Source organism: Argopecten irradians, chromosome 5 (assembly GCF_041381155.1).
Source record: "Argopecten irradians isolate NY chromosome 5, Ai_NY, whole genome shotgun sequence".
Taxonomy (NCBI): Eukaryota; Metazoa; Mollusca; class Bivalvia; order Pectinida; family Pectinidae; genus Argopecten; species Argopecten irradians.
The window spans coordinates 15,730,829-15,745,641 of NC_091138.1; the positions used below are offsets into that span (position 1 = coordinate 15,730,829).

The following is a 14,813-nucleotide window of genomic DNA, read 5'->3' on the forward strand; positions in this document are numbered from 1 at the left end:
ATATTACAAGCAGATGATAATACCTATCAGTATATAAGCAGTAAATTTACCTTCTCATACTGATAAAGATGGCAGATATGGTGTATTCACCATCAAATGGTGGGAGTCACCATATGTATGTCAAAATCCCGCCCTTGCACCAAATATCCTTTTGATCTGCTATGTATTTTATAAGGGGTCAGTCACAGACAATATGACTAGCTACCTCCACCAAACTGAAATTATTTTCATGATGTATACATACAAGAGACCTGCATCAAAGAATCAAACTCTATTTTAATTGTCGATTTCCCCCCGCCCCCAATACTATTTTGTAAGTGATTCCTTGGCACTGAGCCCAACACGGTATCCTTCAGCAGCCCTAACCTGTTCTAGTGCCCACCTGTAACAGACCGACCTCTGACTCATCACTTATCTATTGACAGTTACCCAGTTCATTCGACCTGGTCCTGATAAAACGACCACCAAGTATTATTGTCCCATAAAAAATCTACTGATGACAAAGGATTGATCCTGGTCATAAACCAATGCAAAAACAGACCCATTACAAGAGGGTAAAAATCCTGTTGATAATTAAATACAGTGTTACATCATGGTTTTGTAGGATTGTGAATTACCACTTTGGTGTTTATAACTAACGATATTGTAATTTCACGAGATCTCTGATTTTTATATAAATACAATGAAGTGCTCAGTACAACATCATATTTAGTTATAAATCCTGCCTTTATTGTAGTTCAAAATGATAAAATCTTCATATGCAGTATCTAAATTTGAAACTGTGAAGCTTTGTCATAGAAATAGTAATCTCATTAAAAATGACTCTACATAACTGTATACGTAATGTTTTTTATGGAAGTCTTAACTCAGATCTTAACTATGCATTCACCCCAAAGACACATTTGAACTATTCCAATACAAAGGCTTGAACAGTTCATTATGGTTTTTCAGGGGTAAATGAGTGTATGCTTTAATAATAAATGTCATCTGGATATTTGTCAGTGAGGATACCACGTTATAAATATCAATGCAAATCAGACCAGCAGAACTTTTTTTGTGAAATGTACTGAAATTAAAGTTGGAAATCGATTCATGGACGAATAACTGCCATTTAAAATTTGGCAGCAAATTAAAATGATTTTGTAATGGTGCACGGGACTGATCATCTGTCTGCAGCTGTAGCTGCTGGTGAGATACCTGTCCAATGTGTAGGACACTGTACAGTACTGATATTTAATACACAGCACTTTACTGATATACAATATTTATTTATGCTGCTAATTAAGATAAAAGCATTCTCATGCTACACTATCATGTTTGGCATATGACTGGTATTTCACCAGTATAATTTACAAAGTGAAAAATACATTTCACAAAAATAATTCTTATTTTTACAACTTATACCTACATTTGGTGCAGAAATGGATATTTCCATTTGCATATATATACTAGAGCATTTTCGGCTCCTGAGGGAAGGTAGTGATTGTTATGTTATATGTTAATGAGCGAAACATCAAATATTTCAAAGAAATTTTGTACATCAACTAATAATGTAACAATCAACATCTTCCTTACAATGCTTAATATGCAAAGACGGAACACAGTGAAAGATACTAGTACAACTTATAGTGAAGTTTTGTGGGAATAGTTAGAGGATTCCAGTTAACCTTGAGAGTACAGCAATGGCCGGCCAGCCAGCCACTCATAGCTTCAGCAGTAGAATCCAATACTAATCTCGCACACACACACAAATAAATAGTTGGGCGTGTTGTATTATATAGCAGTGACAACATTAACCCTACAAACATAAAACATTCCTATTACATATCAAACAACTGCTTAATTAAAACTGTCCTGGGTGGAATTTAATAGCATCAACATTTTATATATGTATCAATGTAAACAATGATATCATGTCAACATATTCTGTATATATATTTGTACCTGCAATGCAGTAATGCTATTTATACAAATTATATTCAACTATCTTAAATCATTAATTAACAAGGAACTTGATGAAAAATAAACAGTGAAAACAAAAGTCACGGTCAATACACTATGTGTCAGTAAAATGTCCCTTTTTTGTCTTACTGGATACATAACAGACAGGCAGTCACCACTTTGCACCCATGTTCATGGCTATAACCATCTTAGATTACTCTAAACCGACTCCTTTTCGCAGCGATTTACTTTCTCGTTTTCATGCCTTATGACATTTTCAATCCAAATTTACATTTTCATTATCTAGATTGCAACGATTCTACTGTATCTAAGCTCGGAACAATTTCGCAACTATGAATTTTCGCAGATTCTAGCTGCCCGCCAAATACGAGATATTAAATCGCATATAAAAGTTAGTTTGTTTACAGTACGAGAAAGCTGCCCACCCACGGGGAGATGTAACTGAGATCAGCAGTGGCAAGAGTGTAATTACTATATAATCTCCAGTGTGTCGTACACCACCCTCACGAAAGTGTAATTACTATATAATCTCCAGTGTGTCGTACACCACCCTCACGAAAGCAAAAACCACGTACTGTCAAACTCGCCGAGAACAGTACAAAGTTACCACAAAGTCCACCAGCATGTTAATCAGGAGCAGTCTATATCTCACAACATGATATCTATATATCACAAACACATCTGTCAAAATAGGCAGCACAATTGTAATATAGTAACTCAAGGGACACTATCCGTATTTTATACAACCGATACCACCAATGACTCTGTAAATTAAACTACTGGAATTATTAAACATTTATAAAAATATTCTTTCCTACAGAAATATCTCAAACGATATCTTCATCTGTAATTAGTGCACAATTGGCATTTAAGGGACACCAGTATTTCTACCACCGATACCACCATGACTGTAAATTAACTCTGACATTATTTTTCCTCAAAAGATGACGATTTCATAATTAGGTTGCATTTAAGGCCATGAAGTGTACATCAGATTACTTGTACATCAGTACATCAGGCCTGTCAAATTTGAATTGGCATGGCATTCTAAGGCCATGAAGTGTCTGACATTCAGATGACGATACTTGTACATCAGGCCTGTAGAATTATTATCATTGTCCCCATGTACATTTGATGGAACCATCGATTATGTGTCTCTGCTCTTTTGCTTCATCATGTGGTTAGCGTCCGTTTTAATATTGTTTTTTTTAAATTTTAAAATAGACAAATAGTTGGCTAGTTCACACAGATAATGACACAAAACTATTGTATTGCGACACGTTTCTCTTGAGGAGGTCTGAACACGGTCCTAGTACACGTTCAAATCTTGTACGATCAAGCTTCACACACTTGAGTTTGCCGCGTGCCACCACTGTAGCCGCACGAGGTCTGTCCAGCAGCAACGCAATCTCACCTGTAAGTAAAAAAAATAAACGTGTGGTCACTATCATCAAGATTATAGTTACTAAGCAAAAAATCTTTTTATAATTTCAATTTAACATTGATTTTACATGAAAACTTCTTTGGCAGTGATATTTAACTTGAGTATTAAATTAATTTAATGAATATCAGCCTCTTTTCAAAACTGATGACTGATAAGATATGTTCTAGATACATGGTTGCAGCATAAATTCTTTAATAACAATATATTGTACATAAGTATATAAACAAATATATTAGATATAGCAGTAGATAACTTCAGTTCTCAAGGCATCTACCACTGGCCTTTATCAGTCCATAATAATCAATGTATCAAATCCTCTGAACAATCACAAAGAAATAGTAAAAACAGAGTATGCATACACATTGGAAGAGAACTACTATTAAAGGGAGGGTATCAAATGTTTTAACCTGAGTGTGAGACCCAAAATATATAGCTGCCTCATTTTAGCACATCATAAACTTTTGCTGTGCAAGCTTGATCACCACAATCATAAAACTAGTTTCACTTTACCGTCTGGCATTAATATACACTGTGCAAATTTAACAAAACCATTTCCAGAAGCCTTCAACTCAAACTCAAACCCAAATACATAAAAAATAGTACCTGTATAATTACATACTAATCTGATCAATTGTCTTTGTATCTTTCATGAATTTTTGATAGCTTGTAGATTACTAATATCAATATGGTCAGGTGAACAAATGATTTTCCTAAAAGAGCACTTTAAAAGAGTAAAACAATTTTGGTTTCATCTCAATGCCTTTTAACAAGTAGACTTAAACTGTTCATACCGAAATAGTCGGACGAAGTCAGTCTGCCAACCTCTACTGCCTCCTCATTCTCAGCTCTACGCTGCAGTACAGCTGCCTGGCCCTAAAACATCAAATACAACATATTTATACAATGTCATTCAGTAGATTTATAATACATCTTCAGGAAGAGATACATTTCGGGTATTTTGAGTTTAAGTTTGACATTCTAGGGGAGCTAACTCCTGTTTGAGTATGGTTAAGTAAGTAAAAGAGGGATAACTCTAGCAGCCTACCTCTGTGATGATGAAGAAATCTTCTCCAGGTTCTCCCTGTCTTACTATTTCCTGGCCATCCTCAAAGTCAACAGGCTCCAAAGAGTCAGCCACAGTCAGGCGTTCCCATTTGTCTAAGTTTTCTGAAGTAGAAAAATCACCTTTACAGAAAATGGTAATTACAAGAAACAAATCATTTTTCATCTCACAAACGCTCCCAAAGATTGTTCACATTTAATTGAAATGCTCCTAACAAATAACAAGGGCCTAATGGACTTGTATTGTTTACTTACCACCTAGTGATCCTATTCATTTGATCATTAGCACTAATGCTACATACTACAGGTTCTACATTGGGCCTATTGGTCAAAAAGGAGAAGTGTGTTTAAGATTTGTGTCTTCTTGGTAATAATTTGAATGAAGGCCAAGATCATTCATTAGAATAAATGTGGTAACCTTTCATCCCAGAATAATTAAGCTTTGTATCAAGTTTACAATTTTGGGACACATGAGTGAAAGTTGAAAGATTAAAAACTTTTTGGCTGCTAGCTGTGAACTTGAATGAAAATCATGAAAGTCATTCATTTGAATAAAGTTGATAACCCTGTATCCCACTATAATAAAGGACCAATATATATTTATTTAGAGTAGAATTGATACTTCAGGTCTAAATTGCAGAAGAGGTTGAGGGTTTGTGGTAAAATATTGGACTATGGGATTACCAAAAGTACATATATGATACTACACATGAAAAATACAAGTATTGATGTTTTGATACACATAGCATTAAACTGGTGAGGAAATGTAAAGAGAGGAGAAAAGACGTTGATGCTTAATTGACTGTGAAGGTGTGAAATGATTATCTAATATCAATAATGATGCAAGACCCAGAGGAATATCAGCACCTTGGTATTGATTTTAATTTGTTCTACGATGGGCAGATTTCATGTGTGATACAGAAACATTCTTTCCCCTTTCTCTTAACATCATATCATCACCCATCTACAGACATATCACATCAACATAAAATATCTCAGGTATTCTACTGACGATCTCCCACCGTCCCGATCAACCAGGATGGAAGCTGATAAAGATCAAAGGAAATTTTCACCTGTCTAAGCTAGCGATGCCTGTGCACAAGACTGAGTTTCTACAGATAATTGCCACCTAAAACAGACATCAGATAGAAAGCTCCTACAAGGCCTGGTTCTTGTAATTGACTATGTAATTTTCTCTGTAATCACATGAAATAGAGTGATGAGGAAACGGTAACTAAAGTGCAGAATTCAGCGGTCATTGCAGTGGATATTGGGATTGCTCATTTCAAAACACCGGTGTCCTTATTCACAGATTGAGCTAAACCATCATGCTGATTCCAGGCTTATACAGTACTTACCTAAAATAGAGACTTTGCTAAGAAATTCATCATACATCTTCCTTTTCCTTATTGTGCTTCCCTGTAAATATAAAACATATGTTTAGTAATCCAGTGGTTTATTTCACATGCTATCATTGGTTATATAAAAACAAACATCTACCGTCAGGCATTGGTTAGAGCACGTACCACATTAACTTCCATGCTTCCCCTATGTAACAATTTGTGTTTTATAAAAGTTGAGCAACGTGCTGGTCTGAGCTAACTAAGCCAAACAATCTTGCATCCTCAAGCTGAGAATTACAAGTAATACAGCAATGTCTGTACACTCAAAAAGTTCGTATTATCTAGTTATTTTTTCTAGGTACATAGCAAAATCTTCCTCTTCATGTTGTTAAGTTACATTTTTTCTTTGTGTGTCCTAAGTATCTATCTTTAGTGCTAGAAATTAATTTCATTTCAACATATGTGCAAATTATTCTAACATCACCATCTTAACCTGATAATCTATCATTCATGCAACTGTCAGCATCAGTATGATTATAACATCGCCTTGCAGGTTCTCACTCGGTAATCACAGCCATTAATGTGGTTCAGATTTGACCTGCCCTTCTGGAATTACTAATTACAATGACACGTAAATTATACACTTGTTCCTTGATCTAATTGCTTTAGTCTGCTCAGTTATATAAGAAGCCTTATATAACAGAAACTGCTAATGATGCCTATTGATCAGATTCTGGCCTGAAGAAATCTGTCTTATTTGTATAATTCTGAAACCTGTAGAAACAAAGAATTTCTGCCAGCCGACTTGTAATAAAGGTTGGTGAATGCCTCAAACCAGTGATAAAGTGAAGCGACGGTAGAACACCCTCCAACAACACTCTACATAGGGCTTAGTTCTGCACAGGATAGATTAATCACAGAAATTCTTTGTTATTCTCAACGATATCAGAAAATCAACCTTTCTGTGCTATAAGATTGGGGTCTTCAATTAAACGATCATTTCTTTCTTCTGTAATCGGAATCTGTGTGACAAGGCGTGAAGTGTAATCGAGGACTTCAGCTCGATACTTGATGGGATTAGAATAAATGTTGCCACTACAAGGAACACCTAATTGTAAGAAACCACTTTCATAAGGAGACACCCAGAACATAGTCTGATATAAACTGTGGTCTACTTCAGTCTCTAAACACAAGGATGTTAACATTTGCAGAATTCTTCTGATTAGAATCTGAAACATGTATTGTTATAGAAAAATCACCACTACATTGGAACAATAAGTTTAATTAGTTTTTACAGCATAATAATCATTTTCTATAGCTTTAAAAAAGAACATCATACACATTGTACATGTATATAATGATGTGCAGTAGTTGATGATTTATAAATTAATCATTAACAAACACATACTCCCAAGGATATTAGAGAGCTTGAAACAATCTAAGCTTTTTGTTGATGAAGCTCCAGTACAGGTTCATTATAAACAACTCAATTTAATCTGGATAATTTGCAAAATGAAATTTAATTGAAAACTATTCAATTATAGAGTGTGATTTTCGTTACAGAAACTGGTCAGGAATAAACAGATTTTCTGTTTCAGTGCCAAGAGTCCAATAATGTACGCCTGAATTAAAACACACAAGTTCTTCATAGGAGTTCTCACTTTATTGCCAAACACTGGATTTAAATCAACTTCTAGTTGTATGGATTCTCAACAGGACTTACATATTTTTAAATAAAGCCCACGCAAAAGTTTTACAAAGAAAATGAAGGATATTTATTTTTAGATCCATCTTTTTATTTATAACCTAAGTAAGCCCAGCAGTATTCCAAATTCTTCAATTTCTATTTTTTGTAAAACTCTCATTCTATTTCATTTCAACAACTTACCATAAGAATTCTCCTATAACTGTCTCGGTCAATCCCCCAAAGTTTTACGTCTCCCTTGGCCTGTTTGATAAGAAAATGTTACAGCTTTTATATTTATGTTAATTAGCAACTTTTTACAATTGTTCTTGAATGAAATTTTCAATACATCACTTCAGAAAGAAAGGGGAGGTTGGGAATGAAAAGTTAATATGCACATTATTAACATTTGCCCAATAGGCTAAACTTAATCCACCATGTTTGAATCCTTAGACCTTGCATGAAGGTTAAAATGAGTTCATGAAAGATATACTGGAAAACCTGGATACAACAACCTTACCGATGTACAGACCAACCATATAACTGTGTAATAAGTTTATCTTTAATACACATATAAAAAAGATACAAGAACCTTGACACAGCGAGTGAATATTTCTACGTTATAACCATGAATTTTTTGTAAGCGTGTTATTATCCTGACCCACTATAACACATGCTGGCCTGCTCTTTGTCCTTGGTTACCTTAACGGTGGCTGCTCTTGGTGTTCCATAGATGAGTGCTAACTCCCCGAAACTTCCTCCTTCTCCTATTGTAGTCACGTGTTCATTGTTAACAAAAATCTGCAAAACACAAATTTCAACCACTGATTATAACATTACAATATCTACCTGGCAATAAAATAACATCTACCTGGTAATAAAATAACATCTACCTGGCAATAAAATAACATCTACCTGGCAATAAAATAACATCTACCTGGTAATAAAATAACATCTACCTGGCAATAAAATAACATCTACCTGGCAATAAAATAACATCTACCTGGCAATAAAAATATGTCTATTTATTGTAATACTTTGATTTGTACATTTTTACATTATTTTGTATTGACAATTTTTTAGAATGTGTCACTGTCCATTCAAGAGAGGTTAAGCTTTTTTCATCCAAACACACATAAATGTGAGTGTTTAGGGTTGTGAGAGAGAGAAAATCTATCAGACGAAGTATTTGGACCACTGTAATTAGGTGCCAGACAGATTGGACATTAATTCTCCTCCACAACTATCTAACATTTGATTAATTACCTCTCGCCACCAAACTACCAGTTAGAAAACTAGATGTCTAATATTCTGTACGAATGGTGTTTACAAACAAGTAGCACCAGTGAGCTGATCACTAATGGTCACTTTCGTTCCCTATATAGCAAGGCCATAAACTCTAACACATTTGTTTTACAGATCCTAGTATATATAATTGTATTGTTCATTTGTACATAGATCTTTTGTAATGAAATAAGCTTGCTAGAATTTCCAAATTTACAAGAGTTTTGTAAGTGAGTTCTGTTTCAATGGCCAAAACCCAACAAGTGAATTATAATCCTTTATTGTGATTGTCCATTAGCATTAAAAATGAACAACTTGCACAATGCAGTCCAACAAAGAGTTTGTAGGTTCACTTTTTAAAATGCCAACATTTGTAAGCCTTCATTTCATTGTGTTGTGTTGGTTTTTATACTTGTTTCAATATTATTATTGAACTTAGCAGTGTTTCTGTAACTAAGGTTTATTTCGTATCCCTTAAATCTAGAAACTCCAGAATTATTCCTGATTTTTTCATGAAAATGTAATAACTCTTGACTTCTTCTCTAATTTTAAAATAAAATGTCAAAATCTACAAATATGTGTTCCACAGATTTATTTGAAAGCCTAAAACCATGAAAGAAAGTGCACATAAATATTCCATGTTATGCGGTACAAAGTTGTTTGTGTTATTGTTAGATATGGCCTACATAAATATACAGTACTGAGTAGATAAATGATTTGGCCTAGAATTCTAAATGAGTATAATTATAGAAACAGTGGAAATGTTGACTTATGAAGAAAGTCTGCTGGAGATCTTATAACTAGCTTAGGCTAATCAGGTGTCACGTTGATATTATTATTTCTACCCCTAGGCGACATCGCCGTGTCCTTATAAAGCCACAGTAGGATGTTCGGGATATATGATGGCTTTGGCTTGGAAGGAAATTGAAAAAAATTGGCCAAAAACTTTGCGGAAACTGACAGTCGGAAATCCTGTTGCTGTGAGGTTATGTCTTGATATAATCTGCTGAAGGTTCCTGTAGCGTTGTCGTGGTTATGTGTCCATATAAGGTAAGAGGATGATACAGCCTTAAGAGGCAGAAACACAGGGACTAACACATCACACTCATTAGATACAGCTGACAACCATCACCCTCGTCAGGATCCAAGTACTACATAACCCTTAACCCTTCAGATCTGTAGTGGCAGTTCATGTATTCATAAATGCCTTCTGGACACTAAGAATATGCATACTCATAAACAACATGTAAATCAAACCCTAGTGCCTAAATCATATTTGATTTCATCATAATGTTTTGGCATATTAAAGAAGCAATGGTTTTTTCTATAAACAGGAATGAAAGATTTATAATACGTTTTGGATCGAAATAATGTGTTTAATTAAGATATTATCAGTATTAGTGTCAAAATCATCATTCTATTGAAGCCTGTAGGGACGGCCAAAAAGGAACAGAGTTCTCAAAACATCTTACATTAACCTAATCCCCAATCTAGAGAGGACCACAGCTAATTATCACTCCCACTATGAGTCCATCTCATTTATTTTGTCTCCCTGGGGTGTGGTTATAAGGTTACATACCAGCATTAATAAAGTACTGGTACACTTATATATAATAATGTTATCAATATCAAAGTCGGTCCTCAGTGAGGGTCTTATCGTGACAAAACATACAGAAATGGAGTGCTCTATACAACAGTTAGTATAGAACAGTGGAGAATTTCATTTGGCACAGAAATAAACAGAAGAAATTTGTTTCATAGAATGTACTGAAAAAACAAGTGTCTGAAACAAAGATGAAATTTGAAGTTCATTTTTTGTTTACTTGGTAGAATAGCTAATGTTTCTATACCTAATTACATTTTAATATGTGAGTGTTCTCTGGAATCAATATACCACTGATGAAAAGATATGTAATGGGTATCTACATGTATTTAAATTTTTGAAATTCTACTCTTGCTCATGCTGAGCAGATGAAGAAGTAAAACCTCATTCATACATGTGTACTTTATATAATTACAACAATACTAAGCATCAGTACAGTGATCAGTAGACAATCTTTGTTCAGAAGAGATGGAATTGTAAATAAAGAGTAACAAAGACAGCATGTAATGCTAGACAGAGCTGATTTAACTTTTCATTACTTTTCCTGGTATAATAAGATCAATATTTAGAATTACATTGTACCAGAAGAGAGAATAGTGTGTCTGAGCAGGAATAAAACCTGTGACCATTGGTCCATGTCCAACAGGTTAAAGGTTGAAATTCACTCTAGCATGAAGCAAGGAGAAAACTAATAAACTTCGTGTACTTTAAGCAGCAATCAACTGTTGCATTGCCCTCAAAAATATATCTATATGATAAAACTCTCTTGGAAATGTCTATTAAATGCCTCTAAATGAAACAGAATAGTAAAGTGTACACCTAGCTGGTATTCAAACCCCATTCTACAGCCTGCTGGTTCATCACTGTATCTACTGGTAAACCCTTACTACTATGTTAAATACTGTATTTTAAAACCTCTTGCAAAATTTAAAATATTTCATGGGGATGATATCTAAATTGGTGGAGTTTTTAAGTTATAGTTATATGTGCCGTATTTTTCATACTCACGAATCAAGACGAGCTTTAAATATGTTATTCAACACCAGAAGTTACCAACATTTTGAGAATTACAATACTTTCAATTCACAGGTTTTAATTTACATGTACAAATAATAGCTGAAAATGATTTTTGGCAGTACTGCCAAAAATCATTATATTAACATCTTCAGTGTAGTGAAATGAGTACATACGGTCAGACCATGAAGCCATATTGTTGTCTACAATTTCATTTCACATTTGTACAGTATTCTTAATAATTGAAAAGTGATTTCAGAAGGTATGTTTTCATCAAAACATGTATAAGGCTTAAAAACAAGAATTTCACAGTGCATAACCTGTGTGTTCTAACTAACGTTTATAAGACATCATATATGTTTGTCTGTCCATTTGAATGATTTTCACAGCTTTATTCATTAAAACTTATGGTTTTAAATAGATAATTGAAGAAAAAATAACATGTCAAAATTTTCGGCCAGTTACGGCACATATAACTTTAAGTTCTTTCTGGTGTTTTTATTTTTTTTATCTTTTGTCTGTTTTTTTGTTTGTTCTTTATTCTTCCAGGTTTGATTACTCCAGATGAATTTTAAGATTTGTTAAATTCTATTCTGAGCTGAATATGACATTTTATTGATCCTTTGAACAGATCGGTATTTGTGCTTGATACCACCGCTAAGGAAATATCTCATAACTACGAACTTAAATCAAATCTAAAGGATGCAAATATATATTTCTTAATCCAAACATTGTTTTACATGTAAAAGGATATAGCTATATTTGTCACTTGAAATTCTATTCTATTTTGATATTTTTGTTTTGCATAGAAAGATATGTGAACAGACAATATTAACCTCACCTTGAGTAACTGGGAGACAATACAGTATCAGACATTGTTCATCTGAATTATTTACTACAAGGTACAGCAGGTAATCCATTCCCATTACTGATAAGAACTTTTAAGGAAGATTCATAAAGATTTTTGATGAAAATATATGGTATGAACAAAGACTGTCAATCTGCACGGTAATCATCTTTACTGGGCTATTAGATGTTTTATGTTTAGATATCCAGATGAAGAGGGCTCTTCCCTTTAATAGCAATTCAGATCTAGTCCAATCCCTGTATGTCTATGATTCAAACTTATGTATTGTAATACCTGTAAAAGGTTGTGCTCACTCTTTCTTATAATGACTGTATAACTGGTTATTTTTGTGAGTCAAATATTTCAGGATTTGGACATTAAATAGTGCAAATTATATTTAATTGTTTAACAAATTAAAAATGTTGTGGTAACAATTTAAGCATAGATAGGATTTACAACTTAATCATTTTGTAGATGGAATTTTCACGACTAAACTACATCAATTTTCCATGATATCATGAAAAAATCATTCCTGCAAAAATATCCGGCATACCGTAACTGATAACAGAAAGAATACTTACATCGACTTCGCCCTGGTCTATGACATAGAAATTATCGCCATCATCACCTGTCAAACATTACAGACAGTATTAGTGTCACAATAAAATCACATAAATCTTCTAGTAATAAAATCAACCCGTCAATACCACTCATCATATATGCTGTATTTGCATATTACAGATTTATCTGCCCTTGTGGGTAAATATTGATTGTGACGTCATGCGTTTGCAATGCAACATCATACTTTCGATCAATCCCACCCGCAAGGGAGCTAACTCTGTAATATGCAGAGACAGAATATTGTTTTTTTCTTTTATATACCATCAGGTTTATGTTATGAAATACACTGGTGTCGTCTGAGGCGTATCACATGGCTACCAATACCTTGAGACTTCAATACATCAACAAAAATACTATTTTATCAGTAAAATTTGAAAGTCATTTTCAGAAAAAAGGCTGGATTTACTGTAGAGACAAACATTAAGATTCACATATTGTATAAAAATTGTCTTGCAGTTGATATTTAAAATGGCAAAATTTCCAAAAAGGCAGGATATCTCAGTAAAATTTGAATTAAATAAAATTAAATAAAATTAAATCAAAATGAGAAAAATACTCCAAAAAGTAAGGATTTATATGTTATTTTAGAAAACGTGTATTAATGATCTGGTTTCCATGATAACCATGTTTTATTGGGTTTTTTTCTCTCAATAAAACCTAATGAGTATCTAAATTAATATTCCAAACATAAGACTTTCAATAATAGTTAACCATTCCTTCTACATGATTACTTGAATAGACTTTCATTTCTCAATATGTTGATGTATTTTAGTGTTACACTGGGGCCAGACAGTATTACCTCCACTTCAGCGAGATTTTAGCTCAGACCATGCTATACATTTATAGTTTCTCTATTTTACTGCAAGTTGCTACGTGAAATATTAATCCGAAAATTGCCTTGCTAGGAGAAAATTCAATCTATGGAATGGACCTGTCGAGTACAGACACATTTCCATACTCCTCCCATCAATGTCTGGGCCCTATTTACCCTTGAATCAACATTTCAACTTCAATACACGAGTTTGGTTCTAAATAAATTGGGATGTTGGTCCACGCTTAGTGCTGGCCTAATGTAGAGTTTGTTTAAGTAGGTCCACTGTAGAGCGATGTCTACCCTCCCCATTACCAATGTGTGACCTAAGCACTCACCTTGCTGAATAATAATTTCCCCAGAATGCCGATGGACTGGAAACATGGCATCAAAAATATCACTGTAAAATGGAAGCAGGGATACATATTATCTGGTGTTCTGGTGCATTATCATTGATCTGAAGTAGATCATCTCAGACAAATACAGTTATAGGGAGAAACTACAATTGTATAATTCCAGTATATCTAAGTGGTTCCAACATTCTGATCAGGATATGGATGTTGAGATTCTAACCATTTGTTTGACGTACATCATTCTGGTTTAGTAGCATTTCCAAGTAAAAGTGATTGACAAAAAACAGTTACTGTTAAAAACACTCTGAACTTCTGAACTAAGGGCTAAAAAATTTTGAATGTCCAAATAAAATTTGCCTTAAAGGAAGTTTTGCTTACCTTCTCTCGTTATCGTCTAAATGTGAAAAGAGTACATTTCTAGCAATTGCCTTGGATAATGCTGCCATTGTCTTATAGTCTTTTGGTACCACCTACAACATATAAATAAATGAATGTATGTATTAAATATAATATGTTCATATGTACACACAAGAAAAAACTTGTTTATCACATCATCCACCCAATATCCAATCTTCACTCATGTAATATTTTTACATATTGGTTGTGCCCAGCAGGAAATCCATTATGACATATAAACAATTATGTGACGTCAGAATTCGAGAACAGGAACAAAATGGCTACTATCTTTCACTTTTTTAAACACATTTTTCTTTAAAATTCATAGAAAAATAAGTTGTAATTATGTGAGAAAACAAGAATTCGACGGAACAGGACGAGTCGCCAGC

General features: G+C 33.8%; 1 protein-coding gene across 2 annotated transcripts in view; it reads right to left on the reverse strand.

The window, feature by feature from the left end:
* Window positions 1–3,008: 3,008 nt before the first annotated feature.
* The window catches only part of LOC138322985 (cAMP-dependent protein kinase regulatory subunit), a 75,487-nt gene continuing 63,682 nt past the window's right edge, over window positions 3,009–14,813 (reverse strand). For both annotated transcript variants that reach the window (XM_069267267.1, XM_069267266.1), the window contains exons 3-11: window positions 14,407–14,498; window positions 14,014–14,075; window positions 12,825–12,871; window positions 8,198–8,296; window positions 7,700–7,759; window positions 5,827–5,887; window positions 4,452–4,573; window positions 4,198–4,279; window positions 3,009–3,376 (exon numbers count right to left, since the gene is read on the reverse strand). In XM_069267267.1, coding sequence (XP_069123368.1) covers window positions 3,204–3,376; window positions 4,198–4,279; window positions 4,452–4,573; window positions 5,827–5,887; window positions 7,700–7,759; window positions 8,198–8,296; window positions 12,825–12,871; window positions 14,014–14,075; window positions 14,407–14,498 — 798 coding nt within the window. In that variant the 3' untranslated portion in view covers window positions 3,009–3,203. The remainder of the gene's footprint in view (window positions 3,377–4,197; window positions 4,280–4,451; window positions 4,574–5,826; window positions 5,888–7,699; window positions 7,760–8,197; window positions 8,297–12,824; window positions 12,872–14,013; window positions 14,076–14,406; window positions 14,499–14,813) is intronic.